At 34.9% G+C, this 25,993-nt stretch overlaps 1 protein-coding gene across 9 annotated transcripts in view; it reads left to right on the plus strand.

The window, feature by feature from the left end:
- Positions 1 to 21,650: 21,650 nt before the first annotated feature.
- LOC131041630 (uncharacterized) overlaps positions 21,651 to 25,993 on the plus strand; it is a 121,867-nt gene continuing 117,524 nt past the window's right edge. For 3 of the 9 annotated variants that reach the window (XM_057974773.2, XM_057974771.2, XM_057974772.2), the window contains exon 1: positions 21,760 to 22,294. In XM_057974773.2, the coding sequence (XP_057830756.1) occupies positions 22,045 to 22,294 (250 nt within the window). In that variant the 5' untranslated portion in view covers positions 21,760 to 22,044. The other 6 variants (XM_057974770.2, XM_057974774.2, XM_057974778.2 and 3 more) reach the window with 6 other exon arrangements.

Here is a 25,993-nt window from a genome sequence, read left to right on the forward strand (position 1 = left end):
GCTTTCCTCTGAGCATCTGGAATAAATGCCCAAGCCTCACTACCAAAAACTCAGAATGAAGAAACATCAGGCTTGACATGGGACCAAGCCTCCTTAGGAGTCAACTGGCACAATGCCTTATGAGGCATCCGATTTTGAATATAGGTCACACAATTAACTGCCTCAACCCAAAAAGTAAGCTGCATAGAACGCGACTCAAGCATACAATTAGCCATCTCCCTTAGTGTTCTGTTCTTTCTCTCAGCAACACCACTCTGCTGAGGGGTGTGAGGAACTGATAACTAATGTTGCAAACCATGCTTTATGCAGAAATTTGTAAAAGCCTAATACACATATTCTCTCCCATTATATGTGTGTATCCTCTTTATAGAAAGACCAAACTGCTTCTCTACAAATGCCTTAAAGACTCGAAATGAATCAAAGACATCAGACTTGTACTTAAGAAAGTACACCCATGTGCGTCTGGAGAAGTCATCAATGAAAGTGAGCACATACTTGGACCCTGAAAAAGATGGAGTCGAAAATGACATAAGATCACTATGGATCAAATCTAAGGGTGCCTTAGCACGAATGGCTCTTCCTGGAGGAAAAGGATCACAGTGATGCTTTCCAAGTGCACAACCTCGACATACACCATCAGTACATGATATTTGAGGGAGATCAATAACAAGTGCCAATGTGCTCATCTGTTGTAAGTATCTGTAGTTGACATGGTCAAAATGCTCATGCCATAGTCTGCTTACTGAATCTGCATGTGCTATAAGAGAAACACCTGAACCATCTGGACTCTCAAAGGCATCAAACCGATATAACCAAGAATCGGGATCAACATTGCTAGTAGCCACAACCAAATCAAGATTGTGGAGCTCTTGAATAACCACATCATGTGGTGAGAACTCAACTGTTTTACCAAAGCCAGAATGACAAATCTGATAAACAAAGAGGAGGTTCGCAGAAATGTCAGGAACCAAAATAGCATCCTAAAAACAACCACTTGCCAACGGAACAAAACCTGAACCTGAAACTGAAAGTTGTGTCGAGTCACCAACTGCAATTTGTAGAGTATTACTGTGAGCAAGTGAGGTAACAAGCTGCGGTGAGTGTGTCATGTGGTGAGAAGCCCCGAAATCAATAATCCAAGTGGATGCAGAAGGAATAGCTCGTGCATAAAGAGCATGTCCTTTCCCAGTAGAAGAGGAAGATGGAGGCCGAGGAGGAGAAATATGATGCTGCTGCTTGGCTACCTCCAAGGCGTCTAATCATTTCCAACAACGAGAAACTGGATGACCTTCTTTGCCATAGAAACTGCAAAGTTCATCTGACTTCTTCTTAGTCTTGAAGGAAGACTCGCCAAACTTAGAAGAGTGCTCCTATTTGGGATAGGACTTTGGTTTGTAATCAGACTTAGGTGGTGGCTTGGAGGAACGCTCATTGCCAGCTGAATCCTTCTTAGGATTCAGTTTTTGCTTCTTGTTCTTTTTAGATGTCTGAGCAACCAATGCTTTCGGTTGTGATCCTATGAGAGTGTCCAACTGAGATAGGTGAGCCTGCTCACGAGTCAAGCGATCACAAAATACATCAAAAGTAGGCATGGTGAAGCGTGTACCTAATGCATCCATACTAGAATAAAATGTGGAAGCAAATATTTGATAGGGACCTCAAAGCTTAGAGAGAATCAAGTAGATACACTCTGGGTTTGTCTTATTCTTACCACAACTATGTAAGATAGATCTGGTGGTTTTGAACTTGTTCAAAAAGTCCTCAATGTGAGGAAAAGACTCAGGTAACAAGGAAGAGAGCTCAACCTCAATCTATAATTCTTTGAACTCATTAACAGTACCAAAGAGAGTTTTAAATTTGGACCACATAGGCTGAGGAGTGAGCAAACCATCAAGGTGAAAAAGCAAGTTATCTAAAACATGTAAGGAGATGACACCCATAGCCTCATCCATCTTATTCCAGTGTTGAAGAATCTCAAAAGGACGCTGCAATAGTGGCTGATCCACATCCAAACAGGAACACAACCCCCTTGATTTGAGAAGCCTCGTCATATGAGCTTTCCAGAGGTGATAGTTCTTGGATGTAAGAAGCTCAATTGAAGAATTTGCCATGGGCACCTGTACTTGAACCTGCTCTTGATTTTTTTTAATCAAGTGATCTCTCAAACTTGACAGAAGATGCAGAAGGGTTTTTTTGTTTGTTTGTTTCGAGTTTAGGTGTTTTGATTTTCTGAAGTAAATTACAGAAAATAGTAAAAAATAACACCCCCCCACAATATGTAAAACAAAAGTACAATCTAATAGCTAGAAAAGAAGACAAGAGCAAAGAAAATGCGACAGACACTATCTTGTGTACTTGGTGATTTTTCTGAAGAAAAAAAAACTCTAAATCTGAGAATAACTCTCCAAGACCTTTTCGACACCTATTCGTTTTCCAAAAAATAGAGTCTATTTGCCCAATTTATGGCTCCCGGAGTGTAGAAAAGAGCGCTGACTTGGACGGAAAAAAATAGGTACCAAATAAAAAAATCAGCAAATCTCACCACCAGATTTGAGTAGGGCTCAAAAAGAGCTTTGTGAAGCCTATTCATTTTCGAAAATCCGACTCCCAGAGCTAAAGTTGTCCAAAGTGGACAAATTTTATATGAAAATGGGGGTTTTGGGGTGTTCTGAGTTCAATGGTGAGGTCCTTTTGATCTCAAAATGCCCCAAAACAAAAAGATACCCTAGATCCAAACTAAAAACTCTGAAAAAAAAACTTAAACCCTTGCCTCCAGAGAAAATCTTTTGAAAAGAAATCAGGAACAAGCAGCAGCAGATGATGGCTCTGATACCATGAAGAAGTTGAGAAAGTACAACTTATGAGATCCCAAGATCATCTGCAAGTAAAATACCCGTCACAAGAGAAGATTAGAGACATAACACAAAAAAGGCTCTGAAGAAAAGATTATCATTTCAAAGAGGGAATTGAAAAAGAAAAGTTACAATACAATCCTTATGACAGGAGAATAGAAACCCTAAAGAAACCCTAAAGGGATAAAGAGTATTTAATAATTAGAATACCTACAATATTATTAAATGCCTAAGTTTAGTTTAAGCGCAGAGTATAATAGACTAATAATTAAATAAATAATTATTAGCCAATACAAGATAACTCTAACACTTTTTAATCCAAATTTGATGAAATGAAAAGGGTTATTAGGCAGATTATTAGATTTCCACCAATATAAGATATGTTTTCTTTTTAATTTAATAGATAATTATTATTGATTTTCTACATGCACTATGACTAAAGTCTTAATTGATAGGTTGTTTGAAAAATATCTATAACTTTCAAACGATTTCACATTTTTTGAATTTGAAAGATGCGGCGCACTATATGCTTTCCATACTATAGGATTAAGTGAAAATGAATTTCATAAAGTTTTGATTAAGTTATGGTGCTCAAACATACGAGTTTTTATATTTAAAAATAATTATAATAAAAATTTATTGACTATGGATGTGTGTGTTCCACTTATATTGAAATTTTGAAAAAAATATTAACTTTATTGTACTTAGGTTGTTCAGACATACAGTTATTTTTTGTTTTTCTTGAAATGTTATTACTACTACATTAAAATTTAAAATTTTCACTAACTAGATTTACTTTTTAAAAAAAACAATGAGTTGCCTAGAAACTACATTCAATTTTAATACAAATTTTGTCCTTAAATATTTTGAAATGGTGATAATAACCTATTCAAATTTTTATGTCAAGTTGCGTAACTTTGTTTTTTTAATTTTCATTGCCACTTAAGAGCTTAGTTTGGACCCCCGTGATCTTGCACTAACCCACATGTTTGAAGGTATTCTCATCAATAACATCCCATGCATTTCGATCAATTAACAAATCCTCCATCTTCAACTTGCACATCCCAAAATCATTTCCAAAAAAAATCTCCATTGAGGTATTTTCCTTGACAAAATTGCCATTTGAAAATTCTTGCACCAAGATTAAAAAATATCTTTTACACAAACTCCCACTCAATTCTAGATTATTTCAGAATACCCAACAATCCACAACTGAAACCAAAGGTGATCAATCTCTAATACCTTTTGAAAGGAAGTTAAGGTAGTGGAACAACTTCCTACGCTAACCTCGAGAGTAGGGTTATTCAAAACTTTTCAGACTTTTACAACAGTTATAAAAACTTAACAAAAATAAATATAAACATTATGCATACCACAACACAGTGATTTACATGGGAAAAAGCCTTTCAAGAGAAAAACCTCATACTCCAAAAGTCACCAATATTTAGAAATCAACAACAAAATACAATGTACTTGTAGAGAAAGCTTCTCACAAGAGTATTAGATCCAAAGGTAACTCAACAACTATAAACTGGTACACACGACCTCCATCTCATGCACTTGATATATAGGAGATACAATACATGAAATTTTAAAATGGTATTACAAAACCATGAGCTAAAACCACCCAAAAAGGTATGTCTAACTTGACTTCATTCTAAGATACCCTATGATGTGTCAAAACACACACCAACATGTTTAACTCCCTCTTACAACTCATTATTATGTCTAACATTTTTTTATGTTTTCCATTTCAGTAGACTCAACTTCCTCGGGCCATGGCTTTTGATCTAAGTATTTGATTGACAAATCGTTTGAAGCATTGGAAAGCTTGTGGAATTCTTTATCAATCTACGACCTACTACACCAATTACGACCATTTTTCAGACCCATCCAAAGCCTCTAAGAACTGCAAATTTAACTTTGAAACTTTCAAAAATAGAAACTCAAATATCTTAAAATCTAGACATGATCTTGCAACAAAAACTTGTCGACGTGCTTATTTAGCCAATCCATATCTTTGGGAAAAAATTTGGACCAATTCATGCTCAAATATAAATTTACTATAAGTTGTAAAATTATTGTCGAGACAAAAAAATTCCAACACCACTAAACGAAAGTTATATTTTCCAAAAGATGTAATATTATTTGAATACACAAGTGGTGTATTGTCTAGGATAATAGTTTAAGCTCTGGGTGTGAAGGTGGTGCTTAAAATTTATTGTAGACACTTAAATAAAAAGGTCTTAGGGTCAAAATGGTAAATATATTTTAGATGTGTTGGATCTGTATTTTTACTTGGAATCAGTTCATACCTATTCATTTCTATAAGGATTTTGTAAATTTATATTTTCAATGTGTACCTAATATCAAACAATGTGTAATTTTGCTACTTAATTTTTTTATCTATCTCTATGTATTTTACTAACTATGCTAGTGGTATTCAAAAAAATATTTGAAGAGTTTTGATATCACTCAACAACATGTTCTCATCTTTGTAATAAATGGAAAATTTAGGGTTTCACAAGTTAAGCTTTGTAAATTATGAAATGACCCAACTTTCAAATACATCACATTAAAAGGAGAGTGAACTCGATAGGTCCAACCTCAATTTTATTGTGAATAGGGTCGAATACTAATTGGATTCTATTCCTTTTGCTTAAGTTGAAGATACAACTAACAAGATGTAAATTGAAGGCCAAATCTAGGATAAGAAGGTACATGCATGAACTTATAATTCTACAATTAAATGGTAAACCAACCAAATATTATGCAACAAGTACATAAATGGGTAGGAAATTTGACTTTGTATCTGTAACAATGATTCAAAGTTGAATCTATGGGACTAAGATGCCCATAATGCACTGGTCTTCAGTCCTATAGCGGGTTTTTGGAATTTTATTTTTGAGTTTGAAAGTGAGTTGCTTGCAAAATCTAGAGGGAAACCTTGAGGGTGGGGGCACCCCCAATGCCCTAGTCTAGATAGGGGCACCCCAACCCCTAATGCCCTAGTCTAGATAGGGGCACCCCAAGCACCTTGGTCCCTAAAAACTAGGTCCAAATTCTGAGAATGGGTCTGTATCAATTTGCTAAAGGTTTCTTGGACTTTGTGTCTTCGTCGACAACCTGTAACTGCATACAAAATGAGAGAAAGGTTGTTGTGGATAGGGATTTGCCTAGGTCAACCCCAAGTTTCGAGTTAACCCTAATTGAAATAGAAATTGAATTTGAATTGAATTGGAAAGCTTTCCTTTTAAGGGCACTTGGCTAGATCTGAAATTGAAATACTTGAATGTAGATGATTATACCTTCGATAGATCATGCAATGCTATTAGGATAAGTCCTCCATGCGTTGATGCAATAACATGATAAATCACATAAAAATCTATCATGAAATCATAGAAAAAACATAACATGAAGATGCCTTGATTTAGTTTGCTACTCCTTGAATTAGATCTACTATCAAGGAGAAGAATTGCTCTTGAATTGGATGATAATTTTAGCATGAGATGAGATGTTCCAAATGTTTAAATGAATTGAGATAGATGCCTTATATAGGGATTTCATAATTAAAATCTCCTTTAGGTTGACTTAGATTTAGAGTATTTTCACATGGAGCTAGATTAAAATGAGGTAGGACCGTCCAACTATCCTCCCAAATTTTGGGAAAAAATTCTCGGGACCGAGGGGAGCTGGTCATCCTAGTCCCTATAGCTTTATCCTGATTTTCTAGGGATGCAAGATAATGAGGTTCTAATGTTGATTCCAACCCAATGACTCTATTTCCTCTCTCTACTATCAACTAACTTTCATATGCTCCCCTTGATTTTAAAATTCACCTTATAGCATTTCATGTCACAATATCTACCTTTCTCTTCTATTTGGAACCGAACTTTGTTGTTCACGCGCTCCCCTAGAAACTCAATCTCTCGATTCTCCTCGTCCGTGTGCAAACTCGAGTGTTTGGTCAACTAACCTTGATGGTTTGGAATTGTCCTTGAGGTACCTGAATTCTTAAGAATCTCGATCCCATGATCCATATGATTAGCAATAGTTATCGGTCAATTGGTCAACATGGGAACTTCAACACCACTTCCAGTGATGTTCTAGTGCTCTACCTTCCAAATGGTCGATTCTCCTTTGAAGACTATTGATCATACCAAGTAAAGAAGGTAGTTGTGCTTGCATCAAGGTATCAGAGGATCTAGGAACTTTTTAAAGTGTTCTTTAAAATCATTAACTGATCGATCACCATGTATTACACTCTTCCCGAGACCTAATCCTATGAATATTTGCATGCACGTCTCCGTAATGGCTAATTAAACAACGAAAGACATGCAGGGGTGGTGACACGAGTTATAGCATTTAATGATGTCATTTCTTGCAGAAGGCGTTGAATGTATTTTTCCTTGCTCATTATGACCTTTAAAGTTGGTTGAAGTAACATATTGAAGCATATTTTAGTATGAATTATTCTTTTTAAAATGGTTTTGCCCCATAGATCAGTTTCCCATAATCAATCTTGATTTGAATTGGATAGGAAACGAACGAGGAGATATTATCCTTGGACTATATGCTCTTGCATGGAAGCAACAAACTTGTTTTGTAGGGTAAGGGAAATAGTAACATTGCTAGGAAAGATAGAAAGGCAAGTTGATAATAATGATTGCCAATTACATGAGGAAATACTTGTAGCTAGAAATTCAGGCAATTAGTTCAATAGACTGGGTGTGGAAAGATGGTGGTTCAAGGAGACAGACTTGCATCAATAAAGCAACCAAATACAAAATATACTAAAAATCCACAAGAAGATATAATTGTCGGGTTGACAGAGTTGGCTTGGCGATACAAATGGAGTTATGTTGAATTCATGTGGGTGATTTTTTGCTCGAGGAAGAAGAAGAAAAAGTCAAAAGGCTTGACACTTTTTTTCAAAGGGAGCTCAACATGCGGAGGAACCCTGCCCTTCTTACTGTTTAAAGTGTCAGTTAGAATAGTTAAGTTGGTTTTCTAAATTTTGGCTTTGAATCGTGAACTCGTGAAAGCCACGTGTGTTTTAAAGTAGCTTTCAATTTTATTTTGTTGAAATGGTTCTTTTCAATGAATCATTATCTATAGGAAGCTGCTTTCTTTTTGATATATATTGTTGAAGAGAGAAAAACGAGACTAATACCCCTTGTACTTTGATGCATGAGTGAGACTCGATCACTTAACATTTTTGTGATGATTTTAAGTTAGTTATGGAAAGTGATAGTATGTTTTTTCTTTAAAGATATAATTTTATATGCATAAATTGGAGACTTTGTGCTTTCGAATGTGATTCTAAGACTAAGGAACTGTTTGAAGCTTTGTATTCATGCATGTTCTTTTGGTTAGCATTTACTTTGAGATTCACAATTAGTTCTTTAAATTTACCTACCTATTATATCATTGATGCATGTGTTTACAAAACTTTGAGTTTTGACCCATTTACATCATCTAAGAAGGATATATGTCAGTTTCTTATAACTGTTTATCATGTATGACGAATAGGTGAACTTTGGGTCACCTATTTCATGTTATTATCAACCATGTTCATCTCTTTTGTTCTATTTTTATGTTTGCCTTATTTTCTTTCTGGTTAAAAGCATACCCCCCCAAAACCCTGGAAGTATATCAGAAGAGAGAGACATACCTCTAAAATTCAAAGGAAAGTTGCTAACTTAATTGCCAATTTCTCCAACTGTTTGTTGCATATTTGTCTCTAGCAAAAGGGCATTGAGAGTTTTGAATTATCTTTTTTTTAAAAGGGACAAATTTGTACACAAACAGGCTCGATGTCACAACCCTCCTTTATCACCTTTTGATTTAAATACAAAACTATATTATATTTCTTTGGATAAACTATTGAATGAATATTGTAAGGGAATAAAAATAATAAATCACACACACACATGGAAAATATATATATATATATATTTTTTTAATTGGTTATTTAAATTCCCTCACCCAAATTAAGGCACATGTTGTAGGAGGAATAAGAAGCTTCTAGAGGCTTCTCCACCACCTTGCATGTAACTCCTCCCACTAAGCCTAATCAATTTGCATGGAGGCCAAATTTTTTTCAATTAAAAATTAGGTAGTGGGAATTTGAAATTTCTTTTATAAAAGAGGTACAAGTTTCAAAATGAGTGGTGGGCTATTCCATAAGAAATTCTGCAAGTAAAATTTTCCTTTGTAGTCAATTTTCATTTTCAGCTAGGATTTTGTTGGGAGGACTTCTCTTCAACTTTGGAGGATCAAGGAAGACTCTACACCATTTTCAAGCACCCAGGTTCCTTCAAACTTAGTTTCGTGCATCTTATTCTTGTTGTAGATTAGATTTGATTAAATTATTTTATGAGAATGAAATTCATTTGTGTTTTGATAAGAAATTAGTTTTCAGATTTTGATAAGAGGTAGATTAAAATGTTTGATAAAAAAGTAGACTAAATTGTTTGATTTATTGTTTCAGATTCTTGATAAAAATTAGTTTCAGATTTTGATAAGAAGTAGATTAAAATGTTTGATAAAAAGTAGATTAAATTGTTTGATTCATTGTTTCAGATTCTTGATAAAAATTAGTGGATTAAAATGTTTGATAAAAAGTAGATTAAATTGTTGATTCATTGTTTCAGATTCTTGATAAAAATTAGTTCAGATTTTGATAAGAAGTAGATTAAATTATTGATGAGAATGAGATTCATTTGTTTTAAATTCTTGATAAGAAATTAGTTTCAGTTTTTGAAGAAGTAGAATAGAGTCATTTGATGAAAATTAGATTATTGTTTTCAAATTATTTTTGATAAAAATTAGATCCATTCATTTCAAAATTTTGATAAGAATTAGACTCATCCAGATTAAATCATTGGAATATCTTATTAAGTTTTAGATTTGAATCTTTCTCTGGTTATTTGATTTAAAGTCTGAAATGTATTCCTTTTTTTTTCTGGTTATTGATTTAAAGTCTGAAATGTATACTTTAAAGGATCTTGCTGTAATCAATCTCTCTAAGATTTCTCGTTTTCTAGTTATCTAAACCCTCTGTAGAAATGCGTTTAAGATTTTCCCTGTGTGTATAAATAAATCATCTCTCTTCGCTGTGAATAGACCTCCCTGTGTAAAGAACAAAAGAAATAAAAAAAAAGAGAGGAAGAACCTCTCTAGTTACTGCTTCATTGTATTTTATCCCTGAGAATTAATCTGCAACATTGTTATTTATCTGTTATCTACCCTGCTCTGAGTAATCTTCAATAATTTAAAAATACAATACTCCTGTATAAAAAAAACAATAATAATAATATTATATATAAGAACACACACACACACACACACACACACACACACACACACACACACACACACACACACACACACACACACACACACACACACATATATATATATAACCAAAGAAGAAGATACCAGAATGTCCCCGTGGAAGCTACAGGTACACTATTTGAACAACCAATATCAATTCTAATTGACACTGGATCATCTGAATGTTTCATCTCACCTGAATTAGTAAACAAATATGCATTAAAAGTTAATCAAATGGAGTCATCATGGACGGTTCAATATGGGGATAAGGCAACTAGGGAAGTAACTAAGTGTTTACCGAGGGCAAGGGTACAATTCCCTGAGTTCGAAACAAGGGTAGATCTCTATGTGGCACCCCTAGGATTATATGATGTAATTATGGGAATGAGTTGGTTAGCAGACCATCAAGCTAATGTAGATTGTTATAACAAAGTTGTTGAATGTTTGGATGATGGGGGGAAAAGGGTCAAAATCCAAGGAAAGTTTAAACCCATTAATATAGAAACTATCTCAGCAATGCAATTAAAGAAGGAAAAGAGAAGAGGAGGACAAATCTTTATGGTTGAAATTGATGAAGGAAAGGAGGAAAATACCCCAACATTTGAAAATACCCCCTTCTTAAAGGAGTTTAAGGATGTTTTTCCAGAAGAATTACCCGGTTTACCCCCTAAGAGGAAGTTTGACTTTTCTATCGAAGTACTCCCAGGAGCTAAACCAGTATCAAGGGCACCTTACCGGATGAACACAACCGAATTACAAGAGCTCAAAATGCAATTAGAGGAACTCTTAGCTAAGGGATTAATAAGGCCAAGTGTATCACCATGGGGAGCGCCAGTCTTATTTGTTGAGAAGAAGGATGGAACCTTAAGACTATGCATCGACTATAGGATGTTGAACAAAGTCACCATAAAGAATAGGTATCCCTTACCTCGCATAGAGGACCTTTTTGACCAAATGAAAGGAGCGGCAGTTTTCTCAAAGATAGATCTCCGGTCAGGGTATCATCAACTCATAATTAAGGAAGAAGACATTCTGAAGACAGCTTTCAGGACGAGGTATGGACATTATGAATTCACAGTAGTTCCTTTTGGTGTAACTAATGCCCCAGCTGCATTCATGAACCTAATGAATAGTGTACTCCATGACTACTTGGATAAATTTGTTTTGGTATTTTTGGATGACATATTGATTTACTCTAGAAATGAAGAGGAACATTTAGTGCACCTACAAATTGTTTTGCAAAGATTGAGAGAACATAAGTTATATGGAAAATTGTCCAAATGTGCCTTCTTTGAGGAAAAGATTCACTATCTTGGGCATATAATATCAAAGGAAGGAATAGCAGTCGACCCAGATAAAATAAAGGCGATAGTAGAATGGCCAATCCCTAAGAATGTCTCAGAGGTAAGAAGCTTTATGGGGCTAGCAGGTTACTATAGGAGGTTTGTGGAAGGATTCTCTAAGATAGCAAACCCCATCACCTCGTTACAAAGGAAGGGCAAAAGGTTTGTATGGACCGAGCAAAGTGATAAGGCATTTCAAATCTTGAAGGGAAAACTTACTTCAGCACCCATTCTAAATGTACCAGATCCAAATGGACACTTCACAGTCATAACAGATGCTTCTATTGAAGGGTTAGGAGGAGTACTTGTCCAAGATGGAGGGGTAGTGGCCTACGAATCTAGGAAGCTAAAGACTCATGAAGTCAATTATGCACCCCACGACTTAGAGTTGGCAGCAATTGTGCATGCCCTGCAAAAATGGAGACGCTTCTTACTAGGGAAGCCCTTTGAGCTTAAGTCGGACAACCAAGGACTAAAATACATCTTTACCCAACCTCACTTAAATGCCAGACAAAGAAGGTGGTTAGAGTTTCTAAGTGAATATGATTTTGAAATTGAATATATTAAGGGAAAAGAAAATAGGGTGGTAGATGCCTTAAGTAGGAGGAGACACTTGATGACTATAGCAACCTTCAAAACCTCTTTCAAAAGGCAAGTAATGGATGAACAAGGACATGACCCATGGTATGAGCAGGTCAAATTAACTATAAGACACAACCCGACCGATCCTAAGGTCGAAGGGTATACATTAGATGAAGATGGGTTGCTCAGATACAATAACAGAATCTATATTCCTAATTCAGGGAATTTAAGGGAAGTAGTCTTGTCGGAGGCTCACAATGCCCCTTATTCAGGCCACCCAGGAGTTAACAAACTTTATGCAGATCTAAAGAAATTATACTTTTGGCAAGGGTTGAAGAGCGATATTGTCAAGTATGTAGCTAAATGTTTGGAGTGTCAAAGAGTAAAGGCAGAACATAGACACCCAGCTGGATTGTTACAATTGCACGATGTACCTTAACATAAGTGGCAAGTTATTAGCATGGATTTTGTACAAGGGTTACCCATGTCACCTTCTAGGCATGATGCAATAATGGTGGGTTATTACACTCAAACCATGATGTATAGATATACAAAATGTGTTTTGTAAGTTGAAATTGGGGCAGGATTAAGGATAAATCATGATTAAAAAGATAAAGTGCACACCTAGACTTAAGGGCCCAAATAGCAGTGTGATGATGTAGTAAAGTCGAACAAGGCTCATAATATTAAATTAAGTATTAATTAATTACAATAAATATCCTCTAATGCATAGAGGAATGGAAAGTACTAAAATGAGTTCTAGGAGAGTGTGAAATTGGACACACTAATAGAGGTGTTCAATTTACAATGTTACATTTAGCCCCCACTTTAGCATAGTATGATCTTGCAATCATACTCCTTGTAAAGTAGAAACGAAGAGATAGATCATATGAGAACAAGACAAGCTAGGGATAGAAAAACACTAAATTTGAGGGGTGTTCAAGCCCAAAATCATGGAATCCTATCAATCAATGTAAGTAACATTCAAGTATGCACAAAAGCAAACAATGTTAGTACTAGCACACAAAGTTCCTAGTCAACTAGTTGAAGAGACCTCGATAATCAAAATGTCTCAACCGCTAATATCATTCTTGGTGTATTATTGCATGAGCACAAGTGGACATAGAAAAAACAAGGACGTGCACCAATTGAAAGGAGAAACTACCATGATCCAACTGTAGCAAATTATGTTAAGCTATGGGTTCATGGTAGAGAGAGAGGAAGGAGAGACCATGGACTCCATGGGATATCAAGATGGGTTGTGCTAAGTGTTCAATGAGAGAGAGCAAGACAAAACATCGATTCAATGGGCTAGCAAGTTGTGTTATGTTAGGTGATCCATGGAAACATGAATTCTAACTGGACAACAAGTTGTGTTTTGTTGTGTGATCCATGTAGGAAGGAAGAATTATGATAGTCTAGCAAGTTGTGTTATGCTAGTTCCACTAATCAAAAAGTGAAGCACAAGGAGGGTTGAAAGGTCTAGCTAGTCATATCGTGTTATTCAACCTACCTTGAAGATGTTGAGAAAGAGGATGATTTGAGATCCTGCTATATATGTCATTGTTTGGTTCTAGGATTTAAGAATCTCATCTAAGACTTTAATCTAGTTTTGAGCATGCAACAACTTGTATAATACATGCAATAAGGATATGCCAAATAGGCATCGTGTAAGGAAGTCCACAATCTTGAATAGAAAAAGGATAACCAAGCAAGGCATTATGCATGGAAATTTTCAACTTGAATTTAACATATGTTACAAGGAGGTCATGATGTATGTTCCCCCTTAATATGTCAACATAGCCCTATGTTGATATCTTAAGGAAGATAGAAAAATGATACACACCTTCATCACCAAGAAGATATCCTTTAGGAAAAAAATTACTTAACTCCAAGCTAAATAGACATAACTCTTTTAAGCAAGGAAAATATAGTTGTAAAAGAGATATCTTGCAATGAGTGTAAAGGGATCCTTTTGAGGGATGCATGGAGGAAGAGATATTCATCCTCACCTCTAAAAATAGAAGGGATATTTGATATATATAACATCTTTGAAATGAGATGGAGATTAAGAATACACACCTTCTCCTATTGCTATGAAAAAGTGGAACCTTGGTAAAAGTTTGCACACATTCACTAAAGAAATATTGTTCATAAGAGATGTACGATTTCAAACAAATAACAAGTCCTAAACAAGGAACACACATGTACTCACATGAAGGATAATTCTATGCAAGAAAGGACATCAAGTTATGAAAAATGTAACTCACAAAGGAAAAGACAATGTTTGGAATAAAAGAGAGATGATTGAAATGAAACATTATTCATGCCCCCCCAAGCATGGAGAAAAGAATAAATAGACTGTTATGTTGGTCACTAAGTATGATTACACCTGAAATTGTACCACCATGAATGAGAATGAGCCCTTGATAGGTAAGCCAACAATGCCACACAGTGAGGAGCAACAAAATAGGAACTTGAATGTTATTTGAAATTTTCATAAGAAATATGTTATTCATTGACACATGTTACTTTTATGATACCTAAATTAATATATTGTTGTATTTTAATTTTTAAATATTGACATGCATTAGTAGAATGGCCATGGATTTGATGATACGTGCAAAAAATATAATTTTCAAGATGTCTACATTTCTTTCTTCTTTTAGGACAAAGAAGAGAAATTAAGTTGGCATGAAGAAGGTCAGACAAAATATTATATTCTTGTAATGCCATATTAGAATGGTAAGGAATGGATTCACTGGACAATGGGGGAGGGGATGCCAACAAAGGAAGAATTTGGAACCCTAAACCTTCTTTGGAAAAGTGTGATGTAGATTGCTTACGATCATCAAAACTTTGTTGTACACATCCTAAATCATGTCCATTGTACCCATGTGTAGAATTAAACATAGGTGTTGAAAGATCTAGATGATAGGGTACACTTTTAGTTTCGAGGTCTAAAGAGTCCCCGTCATTGTCAAGAGAAGAAACTTGGATAAATGACACATAAGGCTCTTTTAAGGTTTCATACCTAGATCGAGGGATACTATATCCATTAGATAAAGGTGTACCCCAATTCTTTGTTAAAAAGCATCATTGATAGGAGACTGTATTGTTGAAGGAATCATAGTGTGAAAGGGAGATATGCATCCTACTTCATCATGAACAAAATCATAAGGATTGGGATCAACTGTGATTTTGTGAAGTTCATTGTTATATATGAATTTGATTGTGTGATGTAGAGTAGAAGGGAGTGCTTTCATAACATGAATCTATGATCTACCTAAAAGAATGTTATAACTAAGATCATTGGACATGACATGAATAGGAGTGGGTAAAGTCATATGCCCTACTTTAATAGGTAATATGACTATACTAAGTGACTATCTAGGAACATTACCAAAGACACAAACACAAAGAGGATCAGGTCGAATAGAAGAATAATCCCAATTTATCCTTTCTAATAAGTCAACATGATAAATGTTAAGTGTTGGCCCATTATCAATCAAAGTACCTCTAATTTTTTGTTCATAAATGCAAGGAGTAATCACAAGGGGGTCATCTCTATTTTTAGCCTCTATAGAAGGCAATTCATCTTGTAGGAATGTAATATCATTTGGTTTAGAATAAGGACAATGAACCACCATTTGTAAGGCTTATTGGATCAAAATATGGTATCAAGACAAAGTTTGAATTAGATCCCAAAGGGATATCTTACTTAGAGTAGCATGAAGTTGTTCAACCGTACCAACATGTTTCTTAGGATGAGCGGGGAAGAAACAAGAGTAAGAAGAACATTGGAGTCTCACTTTGTGATGATAAAATTATATTTGTGATATATTTCAAGACCATATTTTTTCTCCAATTGTCTTTCCATATCACTTCTTTCATGTATGTATTTTATAAATTTTAAGATATTGCTAGGAGGTCTCTTTGGTTTATTAGAATAAATCATAGATTGGTTTGGTGGTTGAGTGACATGTTGAATAAGTCTAGGTTTCTAATAACTAGAAACATGAGTAGTATTGACTTGATTAAGCTCTTTGTTCTCCGAGGATTCATATTTAGGAGGAAGGGCATCAAGGAAAGTGATAATGATTTCATTCTCTCGCTCCAAGGTATCTTTATAGGTAAGACAAACCTTGGGAGAAGGATTAACACTATTTATCAATTATTCATCTATAGGATAAATACCATGTATGGAAGGTAAGGTGACATTAAGGAAGGTGTTTATGATATCATCCTCTTCCTCTAGGATATCCTTATGGGGGAGGAACATTTTAGGAGAAAGATCAAAACCAATATTCAAAACTTCATCCTTAGGAGGGAGAGTTATAAAAGAAGTGTTAATAATATTTTCTTGCACTCAATTGTTCTCATGGGTAGGAGGATCCTTAGGAAAGGGATAGAGTAAAAAAGGGAGGCTAAGCGACTATCACGTCTATGAAATAAATGCTTCATGGAACTAACTAAATATAAACATAATGACAATAATTTGCTTTTTCAAATTGGACACACTAATAAAGGTGTACAATTTATGATGTTGCACTCTCTAAGATAGGTAAGGTATGCAACCCTTAACTATATCATAAAATTAGATAAATAACTAAATTTCACATAAACATGGAAATGAAATGAAACATACATGTGAATTACATAATACATCTCACCTTTAAAAGTGATTGGTCGAGCATGTAATGTACGTTAAATATGAAATACAAAGGAGGTGACTTGGGATCTCATGCCCATCACATCACAATAATACAAGTTGTGATATAAGAATACAAGTAACATGATCACTGGAGTCTCTAGTTGCCACTAACGCAATAATCATCCATTAATAAAAGAGATGAGAACATGCCTTAGGCACTTTTTTGCCCAGCCACAAACATTACAATTCCCCAAAATAATTCCTACTTGAAGAATACCTGAACATACAAGAGAAGCCTAACAATCTAAAAATGATAGGTATGATGGAATTCAGCGCAACTTGATATATCTACATGAATTTCACATGTGAACATGCGATGTCTTACTATTAAGATATGGTAGAGAGAACAAATAATAAAACAACATCCATCTATTTCAATTGCACACAACTTTGGCCAAATCATTTAAATCAAAAAGCGATAGGTAGATCTGGAAAAGAAAATCTACTTCCCTCTATTATTCCATATTCAACGCTTGTCTCATAAGGTAAATCCATAAACAAACATAGCAAAGAAAACTACTTCCCTTATCAGAGCTAATTGAAAGCATAATATGCATGTGCCAAATCATAAAACTAACACTTATTCTTTTCACGAAAAATGATAAACATCTATACAATATTTTATGCATTTCAATTTTTATTATATAAATCTTTTTTCTTTTCATGCAAAACTATAATTTATGCATTTCGAGTTCAATTATGATTTCATGCAATATTTAATGTAACTACTTATACTAGATAAAATTAATGTTTTCTAATAATTCTTTGATGTTTTTATAGCTCAACACTATAGAGATTTTAGTCACATAGTAAATGATACAAGCATCTTCCTTATGTTTTTTTTTTTTGATAATTCACGACCAAAGTGGTATTGTTTAGCTTTTTCTTGGAGCTAAGAACGAGTCGAGTAGACTCAAACCCAAGACCTCCCATGTAGGAGGCTCACAACTAACCATTGCATTGTGGGGTCATCCCCCAAACATCTTCCTTGTGTTAATATATACAAATATGTATATATACATGTGTGTATCTATACTCACATTATAAATACAAAAGATCAAATAGAAATCAGATAAACCGATTTCATGACAATAAGAAAGAATTTGATATTCATGAACTCATGGTAATTAGTTATATAGTCATAACACATATCTATACGCGCACACACAGACAAACAACTAGTTATGCGATCGTATTGAGTTTTTATATCAATGAAATATAGATACAATTTTCAAGAATGTGCCACAATTCCATAACTTTGTTTTTGTGTGTGTGTGGAGAGAGAGAGAGAGAGAGAGAGAGAGAGAGAGAGAGAGAGAGAGAGAGAGAGAGAGAGAGAGAGAGAGAGAGAGAGAGAGAGAGAGAGAGAGAGAGAGAGAGAGAGAGAGAGAGAGAGAGAGAGAGATTATATCAACAAAACAAAGATACAATTTTCAAGAATGTGTCACAATTACATGATTTTACTGTAAACATTAGAGTTAAATTTTTATGTATATAAATGTAATGCATACATATATATGCATATATGTATATGTATATGTATACATTCACTTTTACATGTTATCTATATATGTATATATATATGTACACATGCACATGCACATACAGGTACACACGTACACATACACATACACATACACATACACATACACATACACATACACATACACATACACATACACATACACATACACATACACATACACATACACATACACATACACATACACATACACATACACATACACATACACATACACATACACATACACATACACATACAAACACATACAGATACACATACGCATACACATACACATACACACATACACATACACATACACATGCACATACACATACACATACACATATGCATATGCATACACATATGCATACGCATACACATACGCATACACATACGCATACGCATACACATACATATGCATATTCCATGCTAGCGAATTCAAGTTATAAAATTACTTATAGAACACACACCCATCAAATTTATATGATATATTTGCAAGAGTTCAACAAAGATGCTATACATACTATTAAACAAAGGAGGAATTTCTCCAAAGCACCGCCAATGTGGTGATGGATACAAACTCAACTAATCTCTATATATTGTGCCCTAATCACCCAAAATTGAGTGCCCAGTTTTGCTACCAATAAGTCACTATCTTTTTGCTTAGATAATGTTGTGAATACCACCAAGAAAATGCTCCTAAATTGTTGCCTAAGTCTGTCAAGGAAGCCACATGTTGTTGCAAGGAGTTGCCCTCCTCCTTTGCCAAGGCAACACTTATATTAAGTGTCCCTATGTTGTCATTTATTTTTCCTTGTTTTGGGCTTACTTTGGTTTGCATGCCCATTTGACCTCTCTCATGAGGGGAAAATCAGTCTATTTTCTTTTTCCAAATTTTAATGAACTATCACTTGTGTATTATAATCACCCCACATGGGTAGTAAAACCATAGTTCATTGGATTTTTGTATTATAGTTTCAATATTGAAAGTGTTTTCTGAAACAAATTTTGCTTTATTTAGTGGACACACACACATATAAGAAAAATGAACAATCATGCGTGTGTGTGTGTACATATATATATGTATGTATATGTATATGTATATACATACATATACATATGTACGCAAACACACACATATACACATACATACATATGTATGCACACACACACACACATACACATGCGTGTATGCGTATATATATACACATACACATACACATACATGTATATATGTACATATGCATGTGTATATGTGTATATATATGTATGCATATGTGTGCGTGTATATACATATACATATCTATGTGTATGTGTGTGTGTGTGTGTGTGAATATGTACATATATACATACATGCATAACATGCACCGACACACACACACACGTGTATATGTATATGTATGTATATATGATGTATGCATGTATACATATGTACACATAGGTCCACCCACACACACACACACACATACATATATATGTATATATATACGCATATATGTGTGCATATGTATATACACGTATGAATATGTATATAATATATATGTATATGTGTGTGTGTGTATGTGCGTGTGTATGTGTGTATATGTATATATGCATATGTATGAGTATATGTGTGTGTGTGTGTGTGTACGCACACACACACACATACATATATAATACATATACATATACATACATACATTGACACACACACACACACACACACACACACACACACACACATATATCAAGAAGGAAACTACCCTTTCCCTCAAAGAGAGATGAGAGTTTCGCTATCGATTACCATTCAAGCACTTTTCACCATTACATTAGAAAGAGGAGAGGATAATTCATTAGATTCAATCTTTCCACACAAAGATGGTAGATTAAATTCTGAATGAATGAGGAGTGTTAAGTTGATCCCCTCTTTCTTGTTTGAAATGGAAAGGAAATTGATTGAATTTTGTAGTGCAAAAGTGACAAAGAACTGATTATAACTTGAGATTGGAATATGGGATGAAGCTGTGCACCTGGATCTGGTAGTGAAATGTCGAGACGAAGTTGCCCTGCGAATTTGAGGAAAAGTTGCCCGGACCGTGGCGGGAACGTACACGGTCCTTCAAAAAATCCACGAAACGAAAATGGTTTTTCCGCCTTTGCAAATGAAGCTCGAATTCGAAAGTATAGCTACACACCTGCAACCTACACACAGAAAAGAGAGGAAAATGGGTTGGGATTGGGGGTTTGCCTTTAGGTCAAACCCCACTTTTGGAATTAACCAAGTAATGAAAGAAAGTACTTGTAAGTAGATGTAAATGAAAGACTGAATTGTAAATCACCTAAAGGGAGGTTGTGATAGCAATGTTGATAGAAATGCTTGTGTAGGATTGAATGTTGAAATCAATCTCCTCTTCAATGGTTGAATCCTTGACTTGAATACAACACCTAGCCTTGAAGGGAGACTCGAGAATGCTCAACATTGAAAAAGAATGCTTGAATGCTCTTGAATGCTTGATCACTTGTACATACTCCAATCTTGTCCAACTTTCACCTATTGAACTTATGCAAGTGAGAGAGCGAATACTCCATTAAATACACGTTGGTGGATTTGTTTTGTCACGAGCTATCATCGGGGGAGTTTCCCGCTTGAGGCACAACCAACAATGCAACCCTAGGAAGGGTCCTACCCCAAAATAGGGCAGGGATAGGGGCGCCACGCCCCTATCCTGGGAGGACAAGGGCGCCACGCCCCTTTCCAAGGGGGGACATTGGCGCCATGACCTTGTCCTACCCCTTTCTCCAGGGCAGAGTGCAGATGGGGTGATGCAGAGGCCAAGGAAGAAGCTATTTCCGCAAGCCCATCAATCTCCAGTCTCCGATCAGGCTAGAGGATTCGAGTGCGCATGCATGAGGACCCTAATGCAGTCCAAAATTGTTAGGGTCACAATTTTATGACACTACATATGTATACATATATGTACGTGTACACACACACACACATATATATACACACACACATATGTATATATATGTATATACATGTATATACACACACATATGTATATACATATATATACGTATACATGTATATACATATATATAATATTTGATGATGACACATGAATACAATTTAATGCGTTTAACAAATAATTTTTTATTTTTCTAGAATAAATTTGCTTTATCTTTTATTTGTTGTTTTGTTTTAATTTTTTCTTCATAAACTCAAATAAATTCAAATAAACTAATTCTCATAAAATATGAATTAATAAATTTAACCTAAAACTAATAGAAATTCATTATTACCACTAATTGATAATCTCCTATGGAGCTGATCGTCAAGTGTGTTACAACAACCGAAACCCAGCATTGGCCAAAACACCAGAAAATTAAAAATTAACGTGCCGTTAAGAATGCAATCTGTACGTAGAGAATAGCACAGATCACCTCCATTTTGTTGAAACTAATATTTCCCTCATTTTTTTGAATGTTTATTTGGCTGGCTGCAAATTTTTAATTTGAAAGTTTTCAAAACACAAATGGTAGAGACCAAGGGATTGCTAAGGATTGTTATTAATTTTTCAGTTCTATTTTTCAACTTCAGCAGTCAAAAAATGTAGAGCTCAGAAGGGCCGACAAAGAATATTTTATAGAGCTGAAAATTGCCGCAGATGCGCGTAAATCCCTTGCTTGGAAAGTCTGAAAAGAATCAGGATGGAGAACGGAAAAAGAAAGGGCATAGAGAATCCATTTGCTTTGAAAGTAGGGCAAGTCTTTACGGGCTTTGGAGTTGGCTGTGGTATTGGCATAGGTGTAGGGCGACCTTTAAATCTAGGTATTTACAAAATAATCTGTTCTATCTTTAAATCTATTGCTACTCGTAATTATTTTAGTTGTTCTGAAAGTAGGTCATATAGTACAAGCATTCCAATGGCAAGGAATGCAAATGACAACAATACAAACAGTAAGTCTTCTTCATCTCAAATTCTAAGGTTTTTTAGGATTTTTAATTGGTTCTGAGACGCGTAGCCAAGTATTTTAGTTTTTATACGTTATCCTCAGTAGTAGGTCATCTCGTACAAACATCCCATGTTCAACAGCGCAATCGGCAAAAGCGCAAGCAGTAATTGTTCTTATGCTTGCATTGTAGGGTTTCTAGAGCTTTATTTGTGGATTAAAGGTTTCCAGGGTCTTTCTTTTTGGTTGCTTCTTAAGGCCAGCATAGCTGAATTGTGATTTATGATGGTGGTTTTCTAAGGTTTTTAGATTTATTTTTAAATTGCTTCTGAGACTGAAAATAGCCACATTATTTTTTCTGCAGCAGTAGTGCATCTTTCTACAAACATCACAAATCTAACAATTCAATTGGCATATATGCTAACTGTGATTCTTCCAATCCTTGAATTCAAGGGATTTCAGGGTTTTTTGTTTTTTCTTAAATCCAGCATAGCGTAATTTGAATTCTGATGGTTGGCTTTTAAGGTCGCAATATTGTAGGTCAGCACGCCTTACCTTGTCAGGCTTATGGGCGAGGCTGCTGGGGATTGAATTTGGGAATTCAACCTATTGAGAGTCTTGTACCGACCAGTTGGTAATTCAATATCTTTAAATAAGCGCGTTATTCATAAATAACTTCTGATTTTCATATCCGTGCTTCTGGGAATTCTAAACTTGATCCTAAAGAAAGGAGACCCTGTAGAATCTATGGGATGGGGTGGCATTTGAAATATTATTTGCAAGATGTTCTTATTTCTTCTTCCTATAGAATGGCAATTCTTAGTAATGTCAAAGGAGGTTCTTTAGGGTGAATGGGAAGAAGGAGACTGGGGTGTTTTTTTGCAAACATCACAACAATGTTAGTGCATATGAGAAGAATGCAAGTAGGAAATCATTTTATCCTTGCGTTTTTAGGGATTCCAGTTTTTTGTTTCTTGTTTGATTATGAAAAAAGAAACATGACGAGAATGCAAGCGGTAAGTCTTTTTATCCTTGTGTTTTTAGGGATTTCATTTTTTCATTTTTTATTTGATTAAGGAAAAGAAAAAAACATACCTATTTCTTTAACAGAGCCTAAAAGCTTCTCTTGCTTCATTAGATAATGATATAATATCTTCCTTAGGAAAAGCCATTTAATTCTATTCTTGGACTGGGAATTTTCAATTGCGATAATTACAAAGGCTACAATCCAAGCTGTAGATCTTGTGATCCTTAACCTCTTGTCGTTATAGGTTTTTGAACTTCTGAAACTCAGGTATGGTTAAAATTTTGAGTTTTTAAACAATATTTTTTCTTAATTTCTGGGCATCGGCCTGATTGTGAAGGCATGTGTAATTGCTACTGGAGGTCACAAGTGTAAATCCAGAGTGGGCTATTGTGTAGTCCATAGCGGATTTCACAAGTTCAAATCCATGGTGGAGCAGGGTTTTACACCTCGTTAAACAAAAATATATGGTTAATAGAAAAAATGTCCCAACATGGAATGCTTGCATAATGAGCGTCTCCTACACTAAATTGTTATCTGACTCAACCCAGACCTAAAAACTACCTTTGCCTTTAATTTTACTTAAGTTATTGGTTTGGGTTTTATATCTCATTAAACAAAAATATATGGTAAATAGTAAAACTGTCTCCATGTAGAATGCTTGCATAATGGGAGTCTCATACAGTAAATTGTCATCTAACTCAACATTGACCTAAACTACTTTTGCCTTTAATTTTTACTTAAGCGACTGGTTTGGGTTGGGTATGCCAATGTGGCATTTTTTTTTGGGTTGGGTTTGTTTTGGGTACGTTTGTATGGAAAAATCTAAAAATCATAAATATATACGTATTTGCAGCCTAAATATAGGAATTAAGCTCAGCCTACTGTATGACATGAATGTAATAACAAAATTACCATAAAAATTCAAAAAATATACTTTGATGTCAATTTGTTAAACTTGAATACCATGATATATTGGTTCGGGTATGGGTATTGGAACCTAAAATGGCAGTATGACAATTTTTATCCTTGGGTAAAAATATGAGTTTTTGTGTGTGTTAAAAATATAGAAATATAATATATTTTCTAATATATAATAAATATAATTTTATAATACTATATTTTAATATTTATATAAATATATTACATAATATATATAATACATTAATTATATATGTATAGATACAGTTTTATAATATAATTATAATATTATATTATTATTATTTTTTTGATTGGTAATAGAGTTTTTATTCTATTGAAATTTGAATTTTGTGCTTGGCTCGAACTAGGTGGGGCTAAAATTGGTGATCCACCTCCCCAGTGATACATAAAATCAAGAGAAAGAACCCATTAATAGGATCAACAATTCATCGGTCCACGTGTTACAGTTTTGGAATAAGACTGTAGAAGCATATTGAAAGATCCTTCATCCTTCAATTTCTTACCTCTCTTCCTTAAAACAACCTTCTACCCTTCTTCTTGCACCTCTTTGATTTGGCTCACAAGAGGCAATTCCTTTTTTTCCAGATATCTTGACATTTCTGGTTTGACCGTTTTCTCGATCTCTGTCTCCCGCGCAGTGTTAACACTGTCATTTTTGTACTCAACCCCCTATTCAAAACATTAGGAGTTCGTTGATCTTTAAGCATAACTCCATTACAATCACCTATATCCATCACAGCCATCCTTTGGGGAGCTATCGTGACAGTTCTATTCCTTTTCCACCAAATAATGAGTGGTGGAAACTTCTTTCCACCAAGTTGCCTGTTTGGCTGATTTGCGCTTAGCACAGGAAACAACAACATGGCCAGTATGGAAGTACCTACAGCAGCGGAATGAAATTCCTTCATAATCCAAAGGTTGAACCCAAACAAACTTTAGCAGATTTCATCGCTACCTCCTCTGGGAAATCTTCTGTCATATCCATTTCCACCAAAATACGGGCATACGTAGTGTGCAAAAAGTTCGAGGAACCCTCATCTACTGCCAAAAATCTACCTAGTGCACTACCTACAACAACAAAGCAAGAATCAAAACAATATTGCAACGAAAGATTAGGGAGTCTTACCCAAATAGGAATCTTATGAAAAGATTCAATAGCACGGTTGAAAGCAGGGTACCAAGGTTTCAACATCAACAGTGCTTATCCTCCCAGCGCCACTGGTCGTCACAGAGTACCTTGTTTCTATCTTGCACATTCTCAAAAACAACCACAAAGATGCCTCGCACACAAGGAAAGATTTGAACATCCCCACTCATAAGGGGCCCCAAATTTCTGAAATCCATTTGTTTAAATCTAGGTTGCTGGTTCGGGTTCGAAGAACCCGGTACGCCGGTACGGCAAAATTTTGAAAAGGGGTTTGGGTTCGTTTGGGTTCGTTAGTACAAAAACATGTAAATTCTTTATATATATATATATTGATATTTGTGAAGCCTATAAGCATAATTAAAAATTTGCATGTCACATAGCATCATATAAACAACAAAACAAACATCAGTCTTCAACTCCTCTTTGATCTTGGAAGCCAAATTTTGTTCAACCTTTCTTCAACCTGCTCTCACAAAACATATGTTTGCAACACAAATGAGGTGAAATGAGTGAATATAATGTTCTAGAAGTCACTTTTAGGATATAAGTTTCACTTTTTAGTAGGCGGAATTCAAAAAAAAATTAAATTTTGC

This window comes from Cryptomeria japonica, chromosome 8 (genome assembly GCF_030272615.1).
Source record: "Cryptomeria japonica chromosome 8, Sugi_1.0, whole genome shotgun sequence".
NCBI lineage: Eukaryota > Viridiplantae > Streptophyta > Pinopsida > Cupressales > Cupressaceae > Cryptomeria > Cryptomeria japonica.